The sequence below is a fragment of the Sciurus carolinensis genome, chromosome 1 (genome assembly GCF_902686445.1).
Source record: "Sciurus carolinensis chromosome 1, mSciCar1.2, whole genome shotgun sequence".
Lineage (NCBI taxonomy): Eukaryota > Metazoa > Chordata > Mammalia > Rodentia > Sciuridae > Sciurus > Sciurus carolinensis.
Window position 1 is genome coordinate 127,602,398 of NC_062213.1, and position 23,686 is coordinate 127,626,083.

The 23,686-nt window shown below is 38.0% G+C and overlaps 1 protein-coding gene across 2 annotated transcripts; it reads right to left on the minus strand.

Moving 5' to 3' along the window:
* Window positions 1-9,172: 9,172 nt before the first annotated feature.
* Window positions 9,173-22,802, minus strand: Rwdd3 (RWD domain containing 3). Of its 2 annotated transcripts, XM_047519725.1 has the most exons (4): window positions 22,524-22,789; window positions 13,603-14,090; window positions 11,484-11,599; window positions 9,173-11,385 (listed from the first exon to the last, which is right to left on the minus strand). In XM_047519725.1, the coding sequence occupies exons 1-4, from the start codon at window positions 22,606-22,608 to the stop codon at window positions 11,271-11,273; spliced, it is 804 nt and encodes a 267-aa protein (XP_047375681.1). In that variant the 5' UTR covers window positions 22,609-22,789; the 3' UTR covers window positions 9,173-11,270. The 2 variants fall into 2 exon arrangements, with proteins under 2 accessions (XP_047375681.1, XP_047375682.1); XM_047519726.1 differs by lacking the exon at window positions 9,173-11,385 and having other exon boundaries at window positions 11,523-11,599; window positions 13,650-14,090; window positions 22,524-22,802.
* Window positions 22,803-23,686: the final 884 nt, after the last annotated feature.

Genomic DNA, 23,686 nt, shown 5'->3' on the forward strand with positions numbered 1-23,686 from the left:
AACAAGGTCAGATGACTGATGACAAGGAGATCTGAGGCAGAGGTTAATGAATGGGCCTCTAAGAATAAGCTCAGAATTTGAGGATATTTGTGTCCCATGTGATATTTATCAAAGGACAACCACTGCAGAGAAAGTCTTCATTAATCAAGTGAATAGGATGACTCATCCTGAGAACATCAGTCAGCCTCTTTCCCTGGTATCCCATTCTTGCTCAGTGGACTTATGTACAAAGCAAATACAGCAGCAGGAATGGGAATTATGCACGGACTCAATAATAAGATGTTCCTCTCACTAATTTGAACTTACTCCTGTCACTGCTAAATGCCTATCCTGCTAGGAACACAGACTGGGTCACCAAAGAGTATTACTTCCTGGGAAATGCCAGCTACCTGGTGCCTAATTACATCACTTCTCTAATGGAAGTGCCAGCAACTTGCCCTTACTAAACTAGATTCTTCTGGATATGACTCTGAAGTCCCTTTTTATAATTCTACCAGCCATGATCTTACAGATGCAGTATTCTTCATTTAACTTCTAAATCAGAAACTCATTTCACAACAAAACAAATGTAGCAGTAGGACCATGACTCTGAAATCCATAGTTTTCTCTGTGTACAGTCACACTCAGAAGAGGCTGGCTTGATTTACTAGTATAATGGCCTCCTAAATCTCAGCGATTAGGTTAGGGGATAGACAAGACCCTCAGAAGGGTTGGGGAGATAGCTCAGTTGGTACAGTGCTTGCCTCACAAGCACAAAGCCCTGGGTTTGATCCCCAGCATCACCAAAAAGAAAAAAAAAAAAAAAAAAAAAAAAGACCCTCAGAGACTGTGGTGCTTTCATAGAACAGGTACTATACACTTTAAGCCAGTGAAAAATATGTGATGTTATCTCTCCCATTGCCAGAATATGAGTCCAAAATGAAGAGATAAAAATGGAACTGATTTTTCTCAATATCATACTCAATAGCTCTCTCACAAAATTTTGTTTTCTCACCTTTACAAACATGGGCTATGCTGCTTTAGAGCTCTTAGTTCGCAAGGAAGAAAATGCTCTTTTTAAATTTTTTTTATTTGTTCTTTTAGTTAAACATGACAGTAGAATGTATTTTGACATATTTTACATACAAGAAGTATAAGTACCCATTTTTGTCCATGATGAGTAGTTACACTGGTCGTGTATTCATATATAAACATAGGAAGGTTGTGTCCAATTCATTCTACTGCCTTTCCCATTCCCATCTCCTCAATATTCCCCCCATTCCTCCTGACCCAATCCAGTGAACCTTCCCCAAACACACCTATTGTGAGTCGACAGTCATCTGCATATCACAGGCAGCACTGGGCCTTTGGTTTTGGGATAGCTTATTTCATTAGCATGATACTCTCCAGATCCATCCATTTGCTGGCAAATGTCATATGGTAATTTTTCTTTACGGCTGAGTAATATTCATTGTGTATATGTACCACATTTTCTTTATCCATTCTTCTGTTGAAGGGTATCTACTTTGGTTCCATAGCTTTGCTATTATAAATTGAGTTGCTATAAACATTGATGTGACTGTGTATCTACAGAAGGCTGATTTTAAGTCTTTTTTGATGAGTGGGATAACTTGGTAAAATGATGGTTCCATTCCAAGTTTTCTGAGAAATCTCCATACTGCTTTCCAGAGCAGTTGCACCAAAATGTAGTCCCACCAACGATGTATAAGTATACCTTTTTCCCCAACATCCTCACCAACATTTATTGTTACTTGTATTCTTGATAATTGACATTCTGACTAGAGAAAGATGGAATTTCAGTGTAGTTTTAATTTACATTTCTCTAATTGCTAGAGATGTTGAATATTTTTTCAAATATTTGTTGACCATTCATATTTCTTCTTCTGTGAAGGGTCTGTTCAGTTCCTTTGCCAATTTACTGATTGGGTTATTTGTTTTTGTTTTTTGTTTTTTGGTGCTAATTTCTTTGAGTTCTTTGTATATCCTGGAGATTAATGCTCTGAGGTGCAGCTGGCAAAGATTTTCTCCTGTTCTGTAGGCTCTCTTTTCACATTCTTGATTATTTCCTTTGCTGTGAGGAAGCTTTTTAACCCATCCCATTTATTGATTCTTGATTATACTTCCTGTGTTTTAGGAGTCTTGTTGAGGACTTTGGTTCCTAAACCAACATGATGGAGATTTGGGCCTCATTTTTCTTCTGCTAGGCACAGGGCCTCTGGTCTAATGCTTAGGTCCTTGATCCACTTTGAGTTTTCTGCAAGGTGAGAGATAGGGATCTAATTTCATTTTGTTACATATGGATTTCCAGTTTTCCCAGCACCATTTGTTGAAGAGGTTAGCTTTTCTCCAATGTATGTTTATAGTGCTTTGTCTAGTATGAAATAACTGTATTTATGTGAGTTTGTGTCTGTGACTTCTATTCTGTAACACTGGTCTTCAGATTTACTTTGGTGCCACACCATGCTGCTTTTGTTACTATAGGTCTATAGTATAATTTAAGGTCTGGTATTGTGATGCCTCCTGCTTCACTATTCTTGCTGAGGATTGCTTTGGCTATTCTGGGTCTCTTATTTTTCCAAATGAATTTCATGACTGCTTTTTCTATTTCTGTGAAGAATGTCATCAAAACCTTAATAGGAATTGCATTAAATCTGTATTGCACTTTTGGTAGTATGGCCATTTTGACAATGTTAACTCTGCCTATCCAAGAACATGGGAGATCTTTCCATCTTCTAAGGTCTTCTTCAATTTCTTTCTGGGGTGTTTTGTCATTTTTATTGTAGAGGTCTTTCACCTCTTTTGTTAGATTGAGTCTGAAATATTTTATTTTTGTTGAGGTTATTGTGAATGGAATAGTTTTCCTAATTTCTCTTTTAGGTGATTCATCACTGATGTATAAGAACACCATTGATTTATGGGTGTTAATTTTATATCCTGCTGCTTTGCTGAATTAATTTGAGTTCTATAAGTTTTCTGGAGGAGATTTTTGGTCTTCTAAATATAGAATCATGTCATCAGAAAATAGGTATAGTTTGAGTTCTTCTATTCCTATTTGTATTTCTTTAATTTCTCTCTTCTAATTACTCTGACTAAAGTTTCCAGGACTATGTTTAGAAGTGATGAAAGAGGGCATCCCTGTCTTGTTCCAGTCTTTATAGAGGTAATGCTTTCAATTTTCCTTCATTTAGAATGATGTTGCCCTTGGGTTTAGCATATAAAGCTTTTACCATGTTGAAATATGTTCCTACTATCCCTAGTTTTTCTAGTTTTTTGAACATGAATGGATGCTATACTTTGTCAAATACTTTTCTGCATCTATTGAGATAATCATGTGATTCCTGTCTTTAAATCTATTGATGTGATGAATTACATTTATTGATTTCTGAATGTTGAACCAACCTTGCATCCCTGGGATCTCACTTGATCATGGCGCAGTATCCTTTAAATATGTTTTGTACGCAATTTTGCAGCATTTTGTTAAGAATTTTTGGTTCCAGGTTCATCAGGGTTATTGGTCAGAAGTTTTCTTTCCTTAATGTGTTTTTGTCTGGGTTTGGAATCAGGGTGATACTAGCTTCCCAGAATGAGTTTGGAAGGTTTCCCTCCCTTTCTATTTCATGGAATAATTTAAGGCAGATTGGTGTTAGTTGTTCTTTGAAGGTCTTATAAAACTTAGCTGAGAATTCATCTGGTTCTGGGTTTTTCTTTCTTGGTAGGTTTTGACGGCATCTTCAATTTCACTGGTTGAAATTGACCTGTTTAAATTTTCTTATGTCCTCCTGATCCAATCTGGGTTTAAATTTTCTTATGTCCTCCTGATCCAATCTGGGTAGGTCATATGTCTATAGAAATTCATCACTGTCTTCAATATTTTCTATTTTATTAGAGTATAAATTTTCAAAATAGTTTATCATCTGTATTTCAGTAGTGCCCATTGTGAAATTTCCTTCTTCATCTCGAATTTAGTAATTTGAGTTTTCTCTCTCATTCTCTGTTATCTTGGCTAAGGGTTATCAACTTTATTTCTTTTTTCAAAGAACCATTTTTTTTTGTTTGTTTTTTGCTTCCTTTTGTTTCAGTTTTATTGATTTCAGCTCTGATTTTAATTATTTTTTGTCTTCTACTGCTTTTGGTGTTGATTTCTTCTTATAGGACTTTGAGATATAATGTTATTTATTTGTTGACTTGCTATTCTTTTAATGAATAAGCTAAATGCAATAAACTTTCCTCTTAGCACTGCTTTCATAGTGTCCCAGAGATTTTGATATATTGTATCACTACTGTCATTTTACCTCTAAGTATTTTTTTATTTCATCCTTGATTTCTTCTGCTATCCATTGGTCATTCAGTAGCATATTATTTAGTCTTCAGATGTTATCAGAGTAGCTTCTATTTTTTATTTTATCATTGATTTCTAATTTCATTCCATTTTGGTCTGATATAATGCCAGGTATTATCTCTATTTTTTAATATTTCCCAAGAGTTGTTTTGTAGCCTAAGATATGTTCTATTTTAGAGAAGTACCATGTGCTGCTGAGAAAAAAGTGCATTCAGTTATTGATGAATGAAATATTCTATAGATGTATGTTAAATCTAAATTATTAATTGTACATTTTAGTTCTATACCTCCTTTATTAAGGTTTTTTTTTTTTTTTTTTTGATCTATCCAGTGGTGAGAGAGGTATATTAAAGTCACCCAGTATTATCGTTTTGTGGTCTATTTGATTCTCAAAGTTGAGAAGGGTTTGTTTGATATATGTAGATGTTCCGTTGTTTGGGGCATAAATATTTATTACTGTATATTTTGTTGATATGTAATTCCTTAAAGAAGTGTGAAATGTCCTTCTTTGTCCCTTCTGATTAATTTTGGCCTGAAGTTCACTTTATCTGTATTTTCTCTTTGATTTTACTCTTATACTATCCTTTACTTCTCAGATAAGTTTAACTATGTACATTCTAAACTCATTCTCTGACATTTCTTCCACTGTGGTGATAGATTGTTACTGAAGTAACTTGGTTTGTCTGGGGTGATTTGTTCCCTTGTTTTTTCATGTTGTTTGTGTGTCTACCCATCTAACAGTATGGATCTGAGGCAGTAGAGTTTCTACCCTGTAGACTTACAGCGTCCCTGAAGGTTTCCAGTTCCTCACTGTTTGGGGGAAGACAAATAATAACAACAACCAATACAAACAATATACAGCACTAAAACAAATAGTTCCTGCTATGACGTCTACAATGTTGTTGCAATAAACAGAAATGATGTGAACAGTTATTGCCTACAATAAAAATAAGTTTGCAAAAAGGTTTACAATGTGGAATAATGGACAGGAAGCGAACAGCAGTGATGTAGGTGTGATGTTTATGAGGGAAGAAGAGAGAGGATAGAAGTAAAACAATTAAAGGAAAAGTGAAAGAGAGAATACAGACTGGCTGTTAGCAGAAGAAAAATGAGGAAGAGATTCAAGGGAAAGAGATAAGTGAAAGAAAAAATATATAAAGTAAAAATTTTTTATATTAAAAATAAAAAATACAAAGCAAACCTGAAATATACTAATCAAACTTCCTAGGCCTTAAAAAAAACTGATCCATGAAAAATAACTGGTTTAAAAATGCTAGAAATTAGAAAACAAAGAAAAAACAAATATGAATATGTATAAATGTCCATGTACCAGTATGGTCACAATTAAGCAAAGAAAATTAAAAAGATCTCAATGAAAAGTTAAAGAACTGTTTCCACTGGAGTTCAGATTCTCAGCTTCCCTTCTCAGCAGTGAGGTGGAGTTGTCTTTTGTGTGATGCTTGCTCCACCCTCAGGGTGGGGTTGCTAGGATGAGAAAGGTAATCCCATAAGAGGAACTCCTAGAGCTGGGGTTCAGGCTTAGGTAGGCTCTAGGCTCTTCACTGGTTGCCAATTGGCTTGGAGATTTTAAATCAGCACGCCCAGCACTTGCTGGTCCATGCTGAAGACTGTACCCCAAGGATCCCCCCTGGGTTCCACTTGTGTGGTGGAGGAGCCAATTCTTAGTCCACTATGTCACCTGTGGACCCCAAGTTTCCTGGTCTTGAGTTCAGTCTCCAAACTCATTCTCTCCTGCCCCTACCCTTTCAAATTCCCAGCCTGGCACGTCTCTCCCAGCCGATCCTGGATGGGGAGGAGAGTTGGATGGGTTGCCATGACCAGTAGTCCCCTGTGTAAACCTCTCTCCATGTTTGACTTTTCTCGTGGTCACTTAAGCACCAGCGTCATGCAGTGTAGGTCTGCCAGACCTGTACACAGGCCAGCCTTAGGTTTGCCAGGAATCAAGTCCCTCATGGGCTGGTCCCCACATCATAACTGCAAAATGGTTCCTTCTGTGCTCCGCACACTATCAGAAGAGATTCAGTGTCTTTCCTATACAAATATATTGTGCAGCACACCTTTCAGTTTAGTCAGGCAGTGTCTTTGATCTCTAAACTCTCCGAACCCAAACAGGCCTCAGTCCTCCTAAAATTGTGGGTTCCTTTAATTTCCTTCTTCCTCCACTGTGTTTATGGATGGACCACACTGGCTGTGCCTCTGGTCATGGCAGTGGCTGTAGTGCTGGAGCTTTCTTCCTTATTTTACTATATCCAACCACCTGAGTCCCCAATCTGCTTTGAGCATCCAGTATTAAATGCCAGCAAAGTCCCACCTTTCTTTTCGTTCACCCACCTTGTTGAGAAGGTGCCTGTCTTTCTTGGTTTCATGCCCACAGAGTAGCCAGGAAAGTGACCTGCTCTATTCCACCATCTTGAAACCTAGAAAATGCTCTTACTAGGGCACACAAAATAGCTCAAATGATTTGCAAGCTGAGACTTCCTATGACACTAAACCAACAAAAAGAAAGGTTCCTGTATTGGCTGGGGTGAGTGGTCTAGATTGCTACAGGGTTGCTGCTACATAATGGGATCAACAAGGACTATCAGGAACCCAGGGGTTTCTCTGGGTTGCCTCTTAAGACCTTTTTTTTTTTTTTTTTTTTTTTTTTCTGGTACCAGGGGTTGAACCCAGGAGCACTTAACCACTAAGCCACATCCACAGACCTTTTTATTTTTTGAGACAGGGTCTCAATATACTGCTGAGGCTGACTTTGAGCTTGCAATACTACTGCTGGAGCCTCCCAAGCATCTGGGATTACAGGCATGTACCCCCACGCCCAGCAAGACTCTCTCATTTAATAGTGACAGTTAATAAACAAGCCAACTCCTAAGAACACAGTCTCTGAATGAAGATTCAACTACCCTACAAAGTAAGGAACCCTGACAACTGAAGTGCTGGCCAGGAGCAAAGAAAAATCAAATAGAGGAAGAAGTTATAAACATCAAATAGTTTCATGACCAATTAAAGTGCCAAGGTCACTATCCAGCTTTACTACATTGCTTTTTCTGTGTGTCTTTGTATATAGTAACTACTTTTTTCAACCCCCTGACCCCTAACACATTATAAAAGGAGTATTGGTTATAGTTGAATACATTTAATCTTCAGGTTACAGACTATCCAGGAAGGACTGAGAGTAAACTAGAATTAATGTTAGTAAGGATAATAGTAACTGGTATAAACTTTGTTTCTCCTTTTAGAGGGAAAAGGTAAAAATTTCTTCTTTGTACATAAGATAGAGGAGTCAGACATGGTGGTACATGCCTGTAATCCCAGAGATACAGGAGGTTAAGGCAGAAGGATCACAAGTTTGAGGTGAGCCTGGCAATACAGCAAGACTCTGTCTCAAAAAATACAGATCTAATGAAAAGAGACTAAAAAATAAAGATAGAAGCATAAATACAGAAGCAGAAACTGTTATTGATAAATAGAAATTTAAATACACGTAGAAGGATATGTAGATGCTTAATAGCTAGAAAGAAGGGTTGTGCTGGTTACTTGCTATGGGTACACAGCTTCCCCCTGCTCCGCCCCCCCCCCCCCCCACACACACACACACATTCATCCTCCTACAGCTGTTTTCCTGAGGCTGAGTTTTTTTGGGAAGTCTGTATTTTCCAGACTTCCTTGTCAGCTCTATTCCTGTTAGGTCAACAGGAGGTACTTCCAGGAGATCAAAGACAGCACAAATTCCAGCATTATGGTAGTTGTTGGCAGTTGCTATAGTGGCAACAGGGTAAGTCATTCCAAATTTCAACAGAGCAGGGAAAGCACCTATTTATTGGGAAGTTTTGCTCTGGTTCAAGCAGCATGTGAGCAGATCTATAACCAGTTAGAACTCTCCAGCAGTGGAACAGAGAGCATAGGCCTTGGCGGTTTCTGAACTCTTAAGTGTACCACCCTCTTCTTCCTTCTCTAATCCAGCCCCACCCTCCCATTTGCTCTTCCAGTCTTTCTCATCTGTAACCAATGTCTATTTTTAAAGTACCTAGATTGGTTTCTGATTTCTTAACTGAATCTTAACTGATTAACCATTGTTTGAACTCTTGCATTTTTTTGTTTTGTTCTTTGATTTTATTCAAATATGCCACGTCATCTTTAACAATTTCAAGCTTGGTTTACATGTCCTTGAACTTAAGCATAACTTTTTCATGATCTATGTCTAGTAATGCCAGCATAGCAGATCTAGAGTTCCTGCAGTTCTATTTCTATTGTCTGTTGTTTCTGCTGTTTCTCACTATCTTATTTCTTCATGTATCCAATTACCTGTTTGTTGCATACTGAATTTAAAATTAATTCACTGATATAATGTGGGGTAGATGATGATGTTTCTTCCTCCAAAGAAGATTCAGAGAATTGGAGAGCTTTACAATCAGGGGATTCCTTAATCCAAATTCAAGGTTTAAGATTTTCCCAATCTCACCAGAGTTCTCAAAACGTGGCTATGGTCTAGGACAAGTGGTTTGTTTACAGTTCATCCTTACTCCTGCAGTGTAATCCTTCTGGGTTACCAGCTCTTGGTCTCCCATCTCTTTTCTCTGGAGCCCAGAGTTTTACTCCCTCAAGCTTCAAGCTCACAAGTTAATTCAGCCTTCAGTTAACTCTTCCAGAATAGCTAATGCATCCCAGGGGAAAAAATATCCCAAAATGCTGGATTTAATCCCTTTCCCTTCCCAAATTTGTCCCAACAATTCTCATTATCTTTCTGACTTTGATACTTTTAAGATGTTTTAAATTGTATGTTTCATTTTCAGTTTTCTTCAGTAAGAAGTTGGTCTGTTCTTCACAAAGCAGAAGACCCAATTCTTTTTGTAAGTACTATAAGTTGAGAGGACAGCAGCAGAGTTTGAGGCAAAAATATCAATGGAAATAACTAAGATTCTCTTCCTCTGATACTAAAATTTAAAAAATACCAGAGATTCTTATAACCTTTTGGTACATAACTTTTAAATTTTCTTTTAATCAAAGGTAAATTTAAATTTATATAAACACTGTCAAAATTTAGTTTTCCATGCTGATACATATTTGTGAAGGACTGATATAAACATCTAAAAAAAATAATAATAGCAATGCTTTTTTACACAATTTTAGCAGAGAGAAATATAATTAAGTTGGAGAAAGTCATTATTAACATTTGACCTGATCCAACTTTTTTTCAACTTTATTTATTTATTTACTTTTTTATGTAGTGCTGAGGATGGAACCCAGTGTCTCACATGTGCCAGGCAAGCACTCTAGCACTGAGCCACAACCCAGCCCTGATCCAACACTTTTTCAGAGTCAAATTTGAAGTTAAATGTTTGAAGAAGTACCATAAAGCATGTGACAGGAAGACACTTTAGCAAAGAAGAATCAAGGTAAAATAGAAGACCAAAAGTTCTATTACTATAAAATTCAAACTCCATCTCCTACTACTGCTACTATTACAGCTTTGTGATAATAATCTTCAATGTTATTACATTATGATCTGCCTCCATTCATCTCAGTCGTATGGTCAATAATCTCAGTGCTGTTCTTTTTCCCTATTTTAATTTTCACTAAAACTACAGTTAATCAAATGAAGGGGTAAAAATGACCAGACCAAAAATGTGAAGGCTGTTTTCTCAGTTTTGCATGCAAATGGGATAAATTTACCTTGCTACATAAGCTTTCCTCATGGAACGATCTATATATGCCAGGTTTCGGGGGCGGGGGGGGGAATCATAAACACCTGGAAAAAGATAAACTGAAAATAAATACTCTTATTAATAGAACCTGATAAAATGAATAATAAGTAGGCATAATTTAATAACAAGGTACCTGAAAATAAGATAATCAGATTGAAGCATCATGGTCACAGAGCTGAACTGTCAAGAAGTATCACTCAGCATGCCACATCTTTCTCACTTCTCTCCCCTACTAGTTATATTTTTATGATGACATCAGTGTACTTCATAGGTTGCAGTTAGAAGGATTTGCTTGGACTTTCTTACATGAGTCAGCTTCTTATTTTAGAAGCCCAGGTGGCTTCATGCACACAAATATCCTTTCTCAGATGCAAATGCCCTCTTACCTTTATGTTATATATTTTAGTACAAGTTTTTATTTTGTGATTCTTTCCTTAGACCAGAAAAAGTATAATTATCATGGCTTAAAGCTATCATTACAAAAAATAGTATCTCCATATAATTTCTTTTATCCAGCAAGCCAGGTTCATTTTGTGTGAGCATTTCTCCCCATGTAAAACCAGAAGTTACATTTTTCAAATAAGAATTTTAATTTAAATCAACCATCTAGTTCCATAGCTAGCAAATACCATGCTATTCTAGAACCCCAAAAGAACGCAACTGTATATCAGGTTCTATAGAACTTCTTTGGTTTGTATTTAAACAATAATTTATACAAATACAAACATGCACACACACAAAATCAGTGTATATTTTTCTTAACATTCAACTTTAAGCATCAGATATAATAAGCTCAATGGGGGAAAATGTGGTTAAATGCTACAAAAATAATCATAAAAAAAATGAAAACAAATCTTTATGAAAAGTCATTTAATTATAAGAAAATTAGCCAGATAATTGCATAGTTCCAAACAAACTTTTTGCATAAAAACAAGGGTTCATTTGCTACCATATTTTTTATTATCTTTCAGTTTATGTTCCATTTATTGAACCTGGGCTTCCCTGGCAAAGATTAGAATATATGGAGTCTTTTCATGTTTCATATTCCCTAAAACATAACTGGCTTTTGTTTCTGAAATTAGAATAATTTTGCTGAAGAGAAACTTTAAAATTGCTCTCTTATGACTATTTCAGTTAGCCACTCCCCAAACTTGATGTAAAAACAACAAAATACAATTCTACTTAATAAAAGATTCCTATCATTCATTTCATTTTACCAGCCCAAGTACAAATTCGGAGAAAATCTTCTTAAGTCCTGCAGTTTCAAATTCCTTTTGTAACTCATCCAGTGCTGAATACTCTTTGACTTCAAATGCCAGAAACCTGCATTATACAAGAGAAACTCATGAATATGCCTAGATTTGTCAGAGTATAATTATCGATTCAGTTGCTTTTCCATCTGCAATAGTACTAAATTATACCTTTTGTGTTCCGTCTCTACTTTTGTTTCAAACAGTACACTAATCATTTTCTCTTTGCATTTCTTTCCACTTGAGTCCACATCTACTTTGGACGTTTTCTGAAGAGTCAGGTACTCCTAAATGATAAATCAGTACATTAAATACATATCTTACTCTGAACCTCAAAGTCCTAGCTTTAAAGGAGCTATAAACCTGCAGGTTTATTGTCATGGTTAAACAGTACATTCTGAATCAAGCAGCAAGGTAGCTGCACGGTATTTTTACACACAGAGTAGAATAATGTTCTGGTGAATGCAGAAGTAAAGAGCAATATAAACAAACTATTCAAATTTCAATCTAGACTGAACTGTCTACCAGCTCTGACTCTAGTTTGAGTATTTAAATTCTCAATGCCTCAGTTATCTTCCTCCATAAAATAGAACTCTTAACAGGATCTGCCTCCTAGGGAAGCTGTGACAATTAAATGAGATAATACATATACAATACAGGAACACCTGGCTGGCTTACAGTGCTATGGCACACTTAAGACCACGAGTGACTGCTGTTATTACTACTAATCCAGCATCTGAATGGAATATCAGATACACAGCACTTACCATTCCAAACTGGTGGCATCTATAAACACACCTGAACATTCTCAACCCTGGCAATCTTATAAAAGTTAACATAAAAATTCACATGAAATGAAATTTTAGATATAACTAAAAAATAATAATAATAAAGTACCATTTCTCTGCATTAACAGAGTTCTAGCTGCATGAATAAATACTTGTTAATTAATGATTCAATCTGAGTAACAGCATCTGCAAAACAGCTGCATTTATCCTAATAAAGAAAAATCAAAGCCTTTTGGTAAATATGAGCAAGGAATCAATTTGTATTCATTTCTGTCAATTTGTATTTCACCCAAAAGGATCAAAGTTTGCAGATATACTACAAATCACCTCAAAATATGTGATTTCCTGATCAGGCCCCAATCCAGGATGCATATTAAATTTGAATTATTGTTTAACTTACTATAACCCAGAAAAAATCTAGTTAACTAAATGCCAAAGGAGTCTTGTGATAACAGCCCATCTTGAAAAAAATAAGTCATTATTCTGCAAGTCTTTAAGATTATAGGTTGTTCACACTAAATCTGTTTTAAATAAGTTCTACTGTAATTACTCCTGACCATTGAAAAGTATAAAACTACCTAAAAGTATAAAACTTATTAAATGGTTTGTAGCTCTTTTAAGATTTAAAATATAATAAGCAGTTTTCCTTGTCTTGTCCCTCATAAAACAGGTTAGAGGAGTTTAGAATAAGAACTTTAAAAATCTAAAGATAAAAAAAAAAAATCTAAAGATGATGGTTTTGAAAGCAGCTGCTGAGACGAGTCAGGTGGAAAGTAGAAGTGAGGTGGGAGGTGACAGGCTGACAGTCCTAATGATTCTGCTTCTACCAACACTAAATCTTGGTTATAAGGGACAAGCCTCTCTTTCCAGGTATTACAGATACAAAATTAAAGTGTCAGAATGTATTTTTAACTGCCAGCAAGTTATAGTTTGCAGAATACCCACAAATATACACCTTGCTGTGCCTAACTATGGGAGGAAATTTTAATATGCACAAATTTCTAGTGCACATTTATAAAGTTGAGGCTCATGGCTAATTATAAAAACAAACATGTGCCACAGGAATTTTTTTATTTATAATCTGTTATTTTCATTTAAGTGGCATGATTTTTAAAATATAATCTTGGGCTGGGGAGATAGCTCAGTCCATAGAGTGCTTGCCTTGCAAGCACAAGGCCCTGGGTTCGATCCCCAGCACTGCAACAACAACAACAACAACAAAAAAAAAAAAAAAAAAAAAAAAAAAAAATATATATATATATATATATATATATATATATATATATATGTAATCTTATTCTTTAAGCTCTGCAAGTTTATAGTTACCATTAGGAGTTAGACATTCCTAAAAAAAAGAAAATGAAGATCCATTAATGTGGTAATAGAGAAAGCAGAAGCATCTTAATGATTAATCTATCCCATTGTTATAAAACACACTTAAAGACACACAATTTTAAACAGAAAATAACCAGATTCATGTTCAACATTTAACTTTTTGGCACCTTGATGTTGTTTCTTTCTCCTTGTAGTAAAATCAGTATTATTTTACCCAAGAACATCAGTCTTCCTGTCAGACTTAAGTCTGAAGCCCACTTCTCCACGGTTTTGACGTATTTAGTCCTTGCTCTCATGTGATCTAAATGTAAAAGAGTTATCCACAATCCATCATCCACAGTCGTGCTCACAGAAAAAGTACACTTTTCACTGCCATTTCCAGTTTCTGGTTGATTGAGGATATGCCTGAGATTCTTCTGAATCCAAAGAACCAGTTCATGAACCATCGGTTCCGACAAAAGGTTCTCTGCTTGCTCAAGTAGCTTCTCTTGTACAGTCACACACTGAGCTCTGGTCAGATGTTCTGAGTTAACTGAGATACCAGGCAGACACAAGGGGTAACTGACTGGTAAATGGAACACCAACTCTAAGGGTATATCTGCATCCAAAAGTCCTTCAGCTTTTGTGTGAATTCTGAAAATGGTTCCATCTGTCTCTGGAAGGCATCCAAAAATAATCATTAGCTGTGCATAACAATTTGAATAGAATACTAACAAGTTAAAAGTTCTACTTCAAATGTAGATTTATTTCTCATGGGAAAACTGATCTATTTTATCAAGAGACGTATAATGCTAAGAAAGTCATGATTTGTAGATTCTTTCCTCCAACCACACACATACACTCATGTATTCATGCATACCAGCACTCCACACTCACCTGGAACTTATACTTTATTATCTATCACCCATGTTTATTAAGTTACCAAAAAATGTTTTCATCACAAATTTTTTTAGTCAGGCCTAATTTATAATTCTGGAAATCACTAATAAACTCATGAACTTTCAAAGAAGCAGTACCAAGTATATACAAAATCAGTAATTTGTAATTTCTTACAAAGTTATATACTAAATCCACTGAAGGTCATTTTGTGGTTAAGTCACCCTAGAAGCCTGTATGATTTCAGGGTTGTAGAGAAACTGATGACTGTGTGTGACACTGTAGCTGCCTGGAACCACTCTTTTCTTATTTCCTATGTATTAGAAGCAGAATAACATGAAGGTAGCAAGATGAACTGAAATTGAGTGGACATCAATTCACCCTCTTCTGGCTCCTGAAGAAGGGAGGGGGTAAGCACACATAGGATATGAGATAAAATATTCCGTTCTCTTTCAGATTTGCTCGGCTTCACCCCTCTGATATGTTCCACACCACTTCACCCCACTTTTCAAAAAGCTGATAAACGTCAGACTGATTCATTCTGCAGGGGGCAGAAGTGCACAGATCAGAAGAGCAGAGAACAGAACAGGGTGCAAATGAATCTCTTTGAGGTGAACTTGCCTCTGTACCTACTTCTTTGTCCATATGCCCTTGTTTTATTCTTCTTCACAAGGGAAATAGTCAAATCTTTCTCATTTTCATACCTGGGTTGCTGCTTAACAGCCTCAACAACTGAAACCTGAATCTATCCCCATTTTGAAGAACCCAGCAGAACATGAAAATTGCTTCCTAGCCATCTGATTTCATGTATATAAGAGCTGTTGTTATAGACACTGATTCACATAGGACCAAGTACATCTGTTTCAGTTTTTCTTTAATATACATCAGTACCAGCTGCAAAGAATGACTATTTCAGAACATCACTCAGAAACACAGGCAGTAACCATTATGAAGACCATATTCATAATTTAAACTTGTATGACATAAATAAAATGTGTATTAAATAAAAAAATATTTTCCTAAACCTCACAGGGTAAATTCCTCTAAAATCTATTCCATTTCTCTAAACTCTTCTTTCTTTCATTGAGTTACTTATCTTTATACACATGGGGTGTGTGTGTGTGTGTGTGTGTGTGTGTGTCTACATAGATCTGCAAAAACACATGACTTAGGCTGAATAAACTCCAGTAACCATCTAGGGAGTCCATATTCTCTATCAACTTCTAAAGATCTTCCTTCATTCAACAAAAATTCACTGAGCACCTAATAAGCCCCAGGCACTGTACTGGTCTCCAAGGAAAAAATGATGGGCAAGACTCAGCTCCTATCACATTGACTCTATCTAGTGCTTCAGAACATGAAAAGGTGGACACATCCAAAATGACCCTCCTGGACTTCTCTTCTACAACCAAAAAGTCTCTATTTATGAATATATACATATGCCTATAATTTATACACATATCTATATGTGTGTGTGCATCAGAAGATGCACCTCTGGCATATCTGAATGTCTTCTAAGCAAAAGGTATTGATATCATTGTGTAACAGACAGCCTTAGGAACTAAAGAGTTTCTTCCTCCTGGTCAGAAGGCAGATTTGTTTAGTGACCAGTACAATAAAGATAATGTATTCCTTCAGGACAAAGGTTGAACAAAACTGTTAGAAATCTCTTTTTAGATGGGAGGATTTTTTAAAATTAATTTTTAACTGATAGATAAAAGCATAATGAGTTCTGCATACTTATGGGATACCATGTGATACTGTGATTCGGGTACATATTGTGAATGTAATGTTTAAACCAGGGTGAACACCTATCTCCTCAAGATTGGAGTCTTCCTAAGCTCAGTGTCCCTAGTTGTAACAAAGATCCACTGTGTGCACATGCCCACCTGAGCCCACCTCCCATGACCCTGAACATGTGGACAAACATCCATGCCGCCTGCTATGCAGCAAACAATGTTAATTCCACAAGGGTCACTACCTCCCTACCAGCTGAACCATGGCAGTGTGCTCCTGATCCAGCTCTGTAGATGTTGCTGCTGCTTACGAACAGCTTCACCACTGCATAATATATACTTTTTTTTTTTCACCATCTTGCTCTCTTTTTCACTTTTCTAAGAAGTTTCCCTCTCCCTTCCACAGGAAGCCTACTATCTCTAAGAAATTGTACCAATCATTAACACTTCTTGTGCTTGAATTTTCTAACCCTCCCTCTACTGTTTCCTTCCTCCTACGTAGAAAATAGTGATCTTTTCTTCGCTTCACAAAAAAGAAAAAATCTGATGCTACTAATTCCTTTAATCTACAGACCTTTCTGTTTCTTCTGAGTCTTTGTAAAATATAATTCTCACCACCTGCATCCATTTTCCCACAAACCAGTCTCTCCATAACTACTGTACTATGACTTCCAACATCACTTCTCCCTGAAGTTCCATTCTCAAACATTTCCAATGCCCTTCTAATTGCTACTGTGCATCAACAGTCCTGAGTTGCTCAAACCCTGTTATTCCTAAGGTCTGTCTTTAGGACTGGCCCATGGCTAGCCCTGGAGCCATAAGCTCTGAGTCCTTGTAATATTCTGCCTGACAAGAGTTCTTTGTATATGCCTGAGGCCTTGGGCCACTTGGTCCCAGTTTGATTAAATGGATTATGCTACTAATGTGATTTCCGGTAGCTCTTCTTGCTATAGAGGCTGGAGTGTGAGTAGCTGAAGTCAGTTAGGCAGGTGCTGCATACCTTCATGACTGAGCCCAGTAAAGACTCTAGACATCAAAGCTCAAGGGAACTTTTCTGATTGGCAACATTTGTCACAAAATGTCACATTATTACTGTGAGAATTCCACATGTCCCTGTGACTTCACTAGAAGAGGATACCTGGATGCTTGCTTCTGGTTTCTCTTGGGCTTCATTCCACTTGCCTTTTCTCTTTGTTGGTTTTAGTCTGTATCCTTTTGCTATAATAAACTGCAACCCTGAGTGTCAGTTTTTCTGGTTCTGTAGGTCCCTTTAGCAAATCATGGAATCTGAGGGTGGTTTGGGGACCCTGACATAACTACATTCTATAGCACTATTTATAGTGTTCTACCCTTCTACAGTAGGGGAACCTGCTGAACTGATCTTCTAAAACTGTCTTCCCTTACATTCCTACACCCCTGCTCATGCCTTCACCACCTTGTCTTCTTCTGAATTCTTAAATGCAGACATTCTGTAAAGCATAATTCCACAAAAAGGTCTTGTTCGAGCTATCCAGGCTTGGAATCTTAAATTCACCGTTAGATCTTTTTTCCCAATCCTTGTTTCATATTTAACATTCAATTGCCAAACTCTCAACACAAGTTCTATATAATTTCTCTCTCTCCATTTGTATTACCACACCCTCCTACTTCAGGCCTTTCTCTGACTTCTGCAACAGTGGTCTTCTCAACTCCTGGCTCTCCCCACACAGAATTACCCTATGTCCCCGTGCCAGTCGGACAAATAAATATCAAATTCATTCAACCAACACCTAGGGCCAGCCTGCCACTCTTAAATTCCTCTTATCACTTCTTACTTCAACTCACCCATTTTATGCAGTAACTTGAACACAGTCTCTGGCTTCCCATCTTCGGGCCTTGCTCCTGCTTTTCAATCTTTCAAGCAGACTCCTGACTTTGTGATCTACTAGAATCTTGCCAACTTCCACAGCACCTCTCTAACACTCACCTTATGAGATCCATGGTACTTTGAATTTGTCATGGTATTTTCAGACCCTGGATCATTGTTGATTGAACCAAATTAACATTTTCTCCACCACTAAAATATCTCAATTTTGTTTTTAAGCAATTACTATGAAGGGGGCAGGGGGTTACAAGGATTTTTAAATTTTTACAATTATACAGTTCTTGGAATTATGCAAGTAGCTTATAATCATGAATCTCACAGGTATAAAATCCTTGGTATTTATGACAGGCTAAATAACAGACCCAAAGATGTGTGCATTCTATTCCCCAGAACATGTGAATGTGTTCCCTTAAAAGTAAAAGGGTCTTTGAAGACATGATTAAATTAAGGATCCTGAGATGGGGAGTTACCCTGGATTATCACAAGTGTCCTTATAATGGAAAAGTGGAGGGATATTTTACCACAGAAGAAGGCAATGCATGCACAGAAGCATGATACTATGCTGCAGGATTTGAAGTTGGATGAAGGGGCCATAAGGCAAGGGACACAAAGAGCATAGCTCCAATAACTGGGAAAGGCAGGGAAACAGATTCCCCTGCAATGATTTGAGTTTCAGCCCAGTGAAAAGGATCTTGGATTTCTGACCTCCAGAACTTGCAAGAAATCAAATATATATTGTCTTAACCCAACCATGTTTGGTTATTTGTTACAGTAGTCACAGAAAACTAACATAACATCTGTGGCTTTCAAGGCAAGCTTTTCCCCTTTCTGATCAAAACACAAAATCCCAGAGTATTCTCCAAACTCTGCCATATAAATAACCACCTGCCCCTGCCCAGTGCAGTCTGCATAACTAGCAGACCCAGACAGCACAGGGAAACAGGCTTGAAAGGATATTGAGCCAGTCACATAAATCCTTATCAATTTTCATTTTTCTCTGTTACTTTCTAGTCCTAGTCAGCAAAGACAATGATAAAGGGGGAAAACCCTGACTTCATACAAAACTATGGAACTACTAGTTTTAATGCATATGTTCAGAAGGAAAATTATTTTGATTCCTGTAGGAGTTGGGAAAGTTTAACATTCTTCCTAATTGGTCTTCCTGGTTAATCTCTCCCCCACATACACACTGTAGCTGCAAAGTTAACTACACAAAATGATATTATTTCTATAAGAAAATGAAAAGCCCAATAACACATCCCATTTAATGTGATAATAAAATTATACAATCTTTTAAAAACTCATTTTCTCCCTAAAAGCCTAGAATTATGTATAGTCCCCTTTCATTTCTCATCTGCCTTAGTTTGTACAAGCAATTAAATGTGCTCCTTTTTGCTCCAGAATTTTTCACATATCACAAGCACTATAGTCTTAATTTTTTTGTTTTCAGCTTTTTCCTAATAAAAGAAAATAATGTTGACCTTATGTGCTTTAAGATTATTAAGAGTTTAGTAACTGCTAAACACTCTTGGTTAACAGAAAAATAAAAATCTCTTCCTCTCCCTGGCTCCCGAAAACTCATTATTAATTCATGAACTTATCATTCTCACTAAACATCTATACCACAAAGAACTTATGCTTGCCCTGCCAAACTAAATTTTCAGAAGTTCAAAGGTTATTTTCATCTATTCTCAATATTCTACCAAAAGACAGGTCTTACCTTCTGGTTGAAGTTCATATAAATATTTGCTAGTACTTTTTTATAAGTCACACTGTCTTATGATAATAAATGTGTCAACTTCAAAACTAAAACACAAACAAAATGTGTTTCTTTTCATGACAGAAATTATGCTCCAAACCACAGAATTCCAAACCAGAGAAGCAGAACTGAACCCTGATTCCACACTAAAGCTATTTTTAAGGTTTCTACTTCACAAGGCTGTAACACACAGAAGAAACTCAGTGAATGCAGTCCAATCACAGAAGGCACTGGAAAAGGTAAGCAAAATTTAAGACAATAAGTTCTTCAGATTCACTTAGAGCCTATTAAGAAATCATTTACGCACCATATGTAGCTGATATTTCCTATACTTGCTATTGTTATATTGTTGTTGGTGGTAGTGGTTTTTTTCAGGGGGAGACATTATTGGATTTTTGCCGTATTTATATATCCCCAGCTAGACTTTCTGTAGAAAACCACTAAGAAGTCTCCAAAACCTTCTCATACTTCAAGTGACAGGATTTTCTTTCCTCTTACTCTTAGGCAGCTAACCACAAATATACATACATAAATGATTGTCTTATGCTTCAGCTGGACTTTTACATATGTTTAAAGTATAGTTACAAGAGACTAAAAAAAGTAAAAAGAAATAAAGGTAAAAGTGGCATCCCATTCTTTAGAAGTGAAGTTCAAGGCTAAATTGTTTTTACAGAGGTGAGTTCAGTTCTGACAATCAGCAGGAAACAGCTGAGCATACTGAGAAGGGTCAGTGAGTGACAGTCATGATCCTTTTGCAAGATGGCTCAATCCAATCTGAACATTAGCATTCACAAAATACAAAACTCTCCTCTGAAGCTATTCTGCAAATACTGGGTTTTATGTACTTCCTATTTTACAACTTTGTGATCTGTGAGATGATTTTTAAAAATGCAACGTCTACGTGTAATGAGCATTGACTACAGCAATGAACCCATCAGGAAAATGAAGATATATAACAATGCCACTTACATATCTTAGGTGCCCACACACATGCATGTGCACATACTCCCCTTCCCAACTGTTGAGGACATAGGTTGGATCCCATCCATATCTTTTCTCTAGGTGCTTACCCTTAATTCCCAGTTGTGAGCATCCAACATTCCTATTTCAACCACTGAGTTGTTCTACCCTCCAATGAACCTTTCAGCAACAAAATGTCCTAAGTTGTTACACTGAATTCTTTTATAATTCAATTACTTACTGATGCCAGAACACTGAATTAAATTAATTAGGAGGCACGGCTTCAAAGTCATGCTCAATTTAACAGCAGATAAAGGATCCACAGTGTTCTCAATATTAAGAAACCACTTTCTTTCTTTCAGCACTTACTTTTGGGGGTTTTCTCTGACCTGTCAGCAGTATTTAATGCTCAATGGATTCATATCACAGACCACTATCACATATTTAAGGTATGACGGGACATCACAAGTTCATTTTTCAGATATTCCCACCTGAGCCATAATAAGGGAATCTGGAATAACTAATGATCTCTTCAAATAGCTGCCTCAGGCAGAAGTAATTATTAATAGAGGGAGATGAAGAATGAGGAATGCTACTCAATCAGAACAAGGGCGACAAGACAACATTAAATGGGAATAAATCCATTCATGTGGATTTTAAAGAGTTGTTTCAAAAAGATATGATAGATTTAGGCACTAAAAAGAAAGCAGCTCTAATAGTTTCATAGTACCTGGAATATAACAATGCTGCATGAATGTGCACAGATGGGCAGATGCAAGAAGGAATAAATATAAAGGAGCCAACTCCCACCCTGTGGATAAATAACACATCACGGGAAAATGTAAAAAGGACCTTAAACCTAGATTTCTCATATATTTTAAGATGATCTGCTTAAGGCCAATCAATTTATGGTCAGAAAGTCAATTTCAATAGTATTTACACTATAACATTAGAAGGATAAATCCTATGCCCCTAAAACAGTTAAATGCATCACTACTTTCTCTGAAATGACAGGAGGTTTGTTTTGTTTACTTAATAGAAGCTAACCAGAAATGGAATGAGTTTTGCTATTATTAAAAAAAAAAAAAAAAAGGATTTTTAAAGAAGGCTTTGCAGACTGTAAGCTCCTATAGGACAGAATGGTGCCTGCAAGTAGGGGAAATAAATGTGGGCTGAATGATTAAGGCGCCCCCAAGAGCCTGTAATTGGCAACCACCTTTCGGTCAACTAGAAAGGTGTAAGAAAAGTAACCAATTCGGAAATATAAGAATAAGTTTAGGGCTGAGTACTGGGGTAACTCAGAAAGTCATTCAACAAACATCTCTTGCCTACCTATGTTGGGCAGTGTTAGAGTTGCACGAAGATTCAAGATTACCAGACAAGGTCTCTGCTGTTCAACTTAAGACAACCAAATATGGGCCTAGTGTGAAGTTATGGTGAGTGAATGAGGTCAAGGGCATAACGCATAGGATTTATGAAGGAAATGGACTAACGGGTGGGGGAAATGAGGGAGTTGGATTTCGCTGGAGAGAGGGTCAGCATAGGCTTCTTTCTAAAGAGAGCGCAAGGACACGTGGACAGCCCGCCAGGAGGAGCGTGGGCGGCGCACTGCAGGCGAAGCCACGGCCTCGGAGGTCGCGATGCTCAGCGCGGAGAGTGGGCCGCGCTTCGCCAGCGGCGCACCTGCGGGCGGCGCCGCTCTGTTCACGTTTGGGGGGGGGGGGGTCTCCTCACACTCCTGCCGGCTTCCACACAACCACAGTCGCCGGTGCGAGTCACTCCATCCTTCAACTAACCCGGCTGCCAACTGCGGGGTGCCCAGGTCCCCGAGAGGGAAGGCCAGGGCCGGCCTCGGCCTGAGGGCGCTCGTCCCTCCGTCGCGGGGGTAGTCACCTGAGCGGCTCAGCACCTCCCACTCGTGGGGCCCGCAGAAAATCGCGGCCAAGGCCAGGAGCTCCTCCCGCACCGCATCCGCCATGTCCACGCGGCCTGCGGGCTCGGCACCTCCCCTTCCGCCAACGCAGCGCGGCCGCGCCGCCACCTGAGGGCGCCCCGCCTCCGCAGCCGGGCGGGGAAGCGCCGCCCACAAGCCCCAGCTCCGGGGCTGCCCAGGGCGGCCGGCGCCCCCTCAGCCTGCCTGATGCTCTTCTGGCCGACTGAGGCCTCCCCGCAAAGCCCCAGGTCCTCTAGCTTCAGGCCCAGGCTCCGAAGTCACCATCCCTCGCTTTGAGCTGCTGAGATGGGGACGCACAGTGTCAGACTTAACTGTTTGTAAAAGAGAAAGTAAACAAACTGGGAAGAGACTGGAAGAGAAGGTTAGCCCTTGAACTAAGTGTCCGGCTCTTGAACTGAGTTTCAAAGACACCGCAGTGAACAACACACAAGAAATTCTCCATCCTCGTGGAGCTGTTAGTGACCCGGGCAGGAAAGGGCCAAGATAGTGACAACCTCCAGGATACCGAACTGTCACTGCCAATGGGACTCTGGACAAGGCCCAGTTTCTGGGACCTGTTTGGCTTTAAGGGTGCGAAAGGGGAAGGTTGAACCTCCCGCCCTACACTTTATGGGGAACTATGCGCCAAGGCCCTGGGAGCACAGTCGTGTTTTCTTCGTCTTCTACCTTCAGAGAATAGTCCCGCTGAAAGTTGGCGGTTGGGGGTATGATCCAAGCATGTAAACGCTAGCAAATGCTAGCTTTTCGGTGGTTTTATTTGTGTATTAAACAGTATGGATATTACCAGTGCAACTCCTGGAACTAAAAAATGAAATGGTCATCCTTCAACTGGATTTATTATGCTAAACGAAATAAGCCAATCCCAAAGAACCAAAGGCCGAATGCTTTCTCTGCTTGTGGATGCTAATTCATAAAAGGGTTGGGGGGGAATAGAGGTATTTTGGACTAGACACAGGGGAGTGAAAGGAGGGGAGGGGTCATGGGAGTACAAATGATGGTAGAATGAATCAGACATCATTACCCTATGTGCAAGTATGATTACATGACCCGTTGTAATTCTACATCATATACAACCAAACAAATGAGAAGCTATACTCCATTT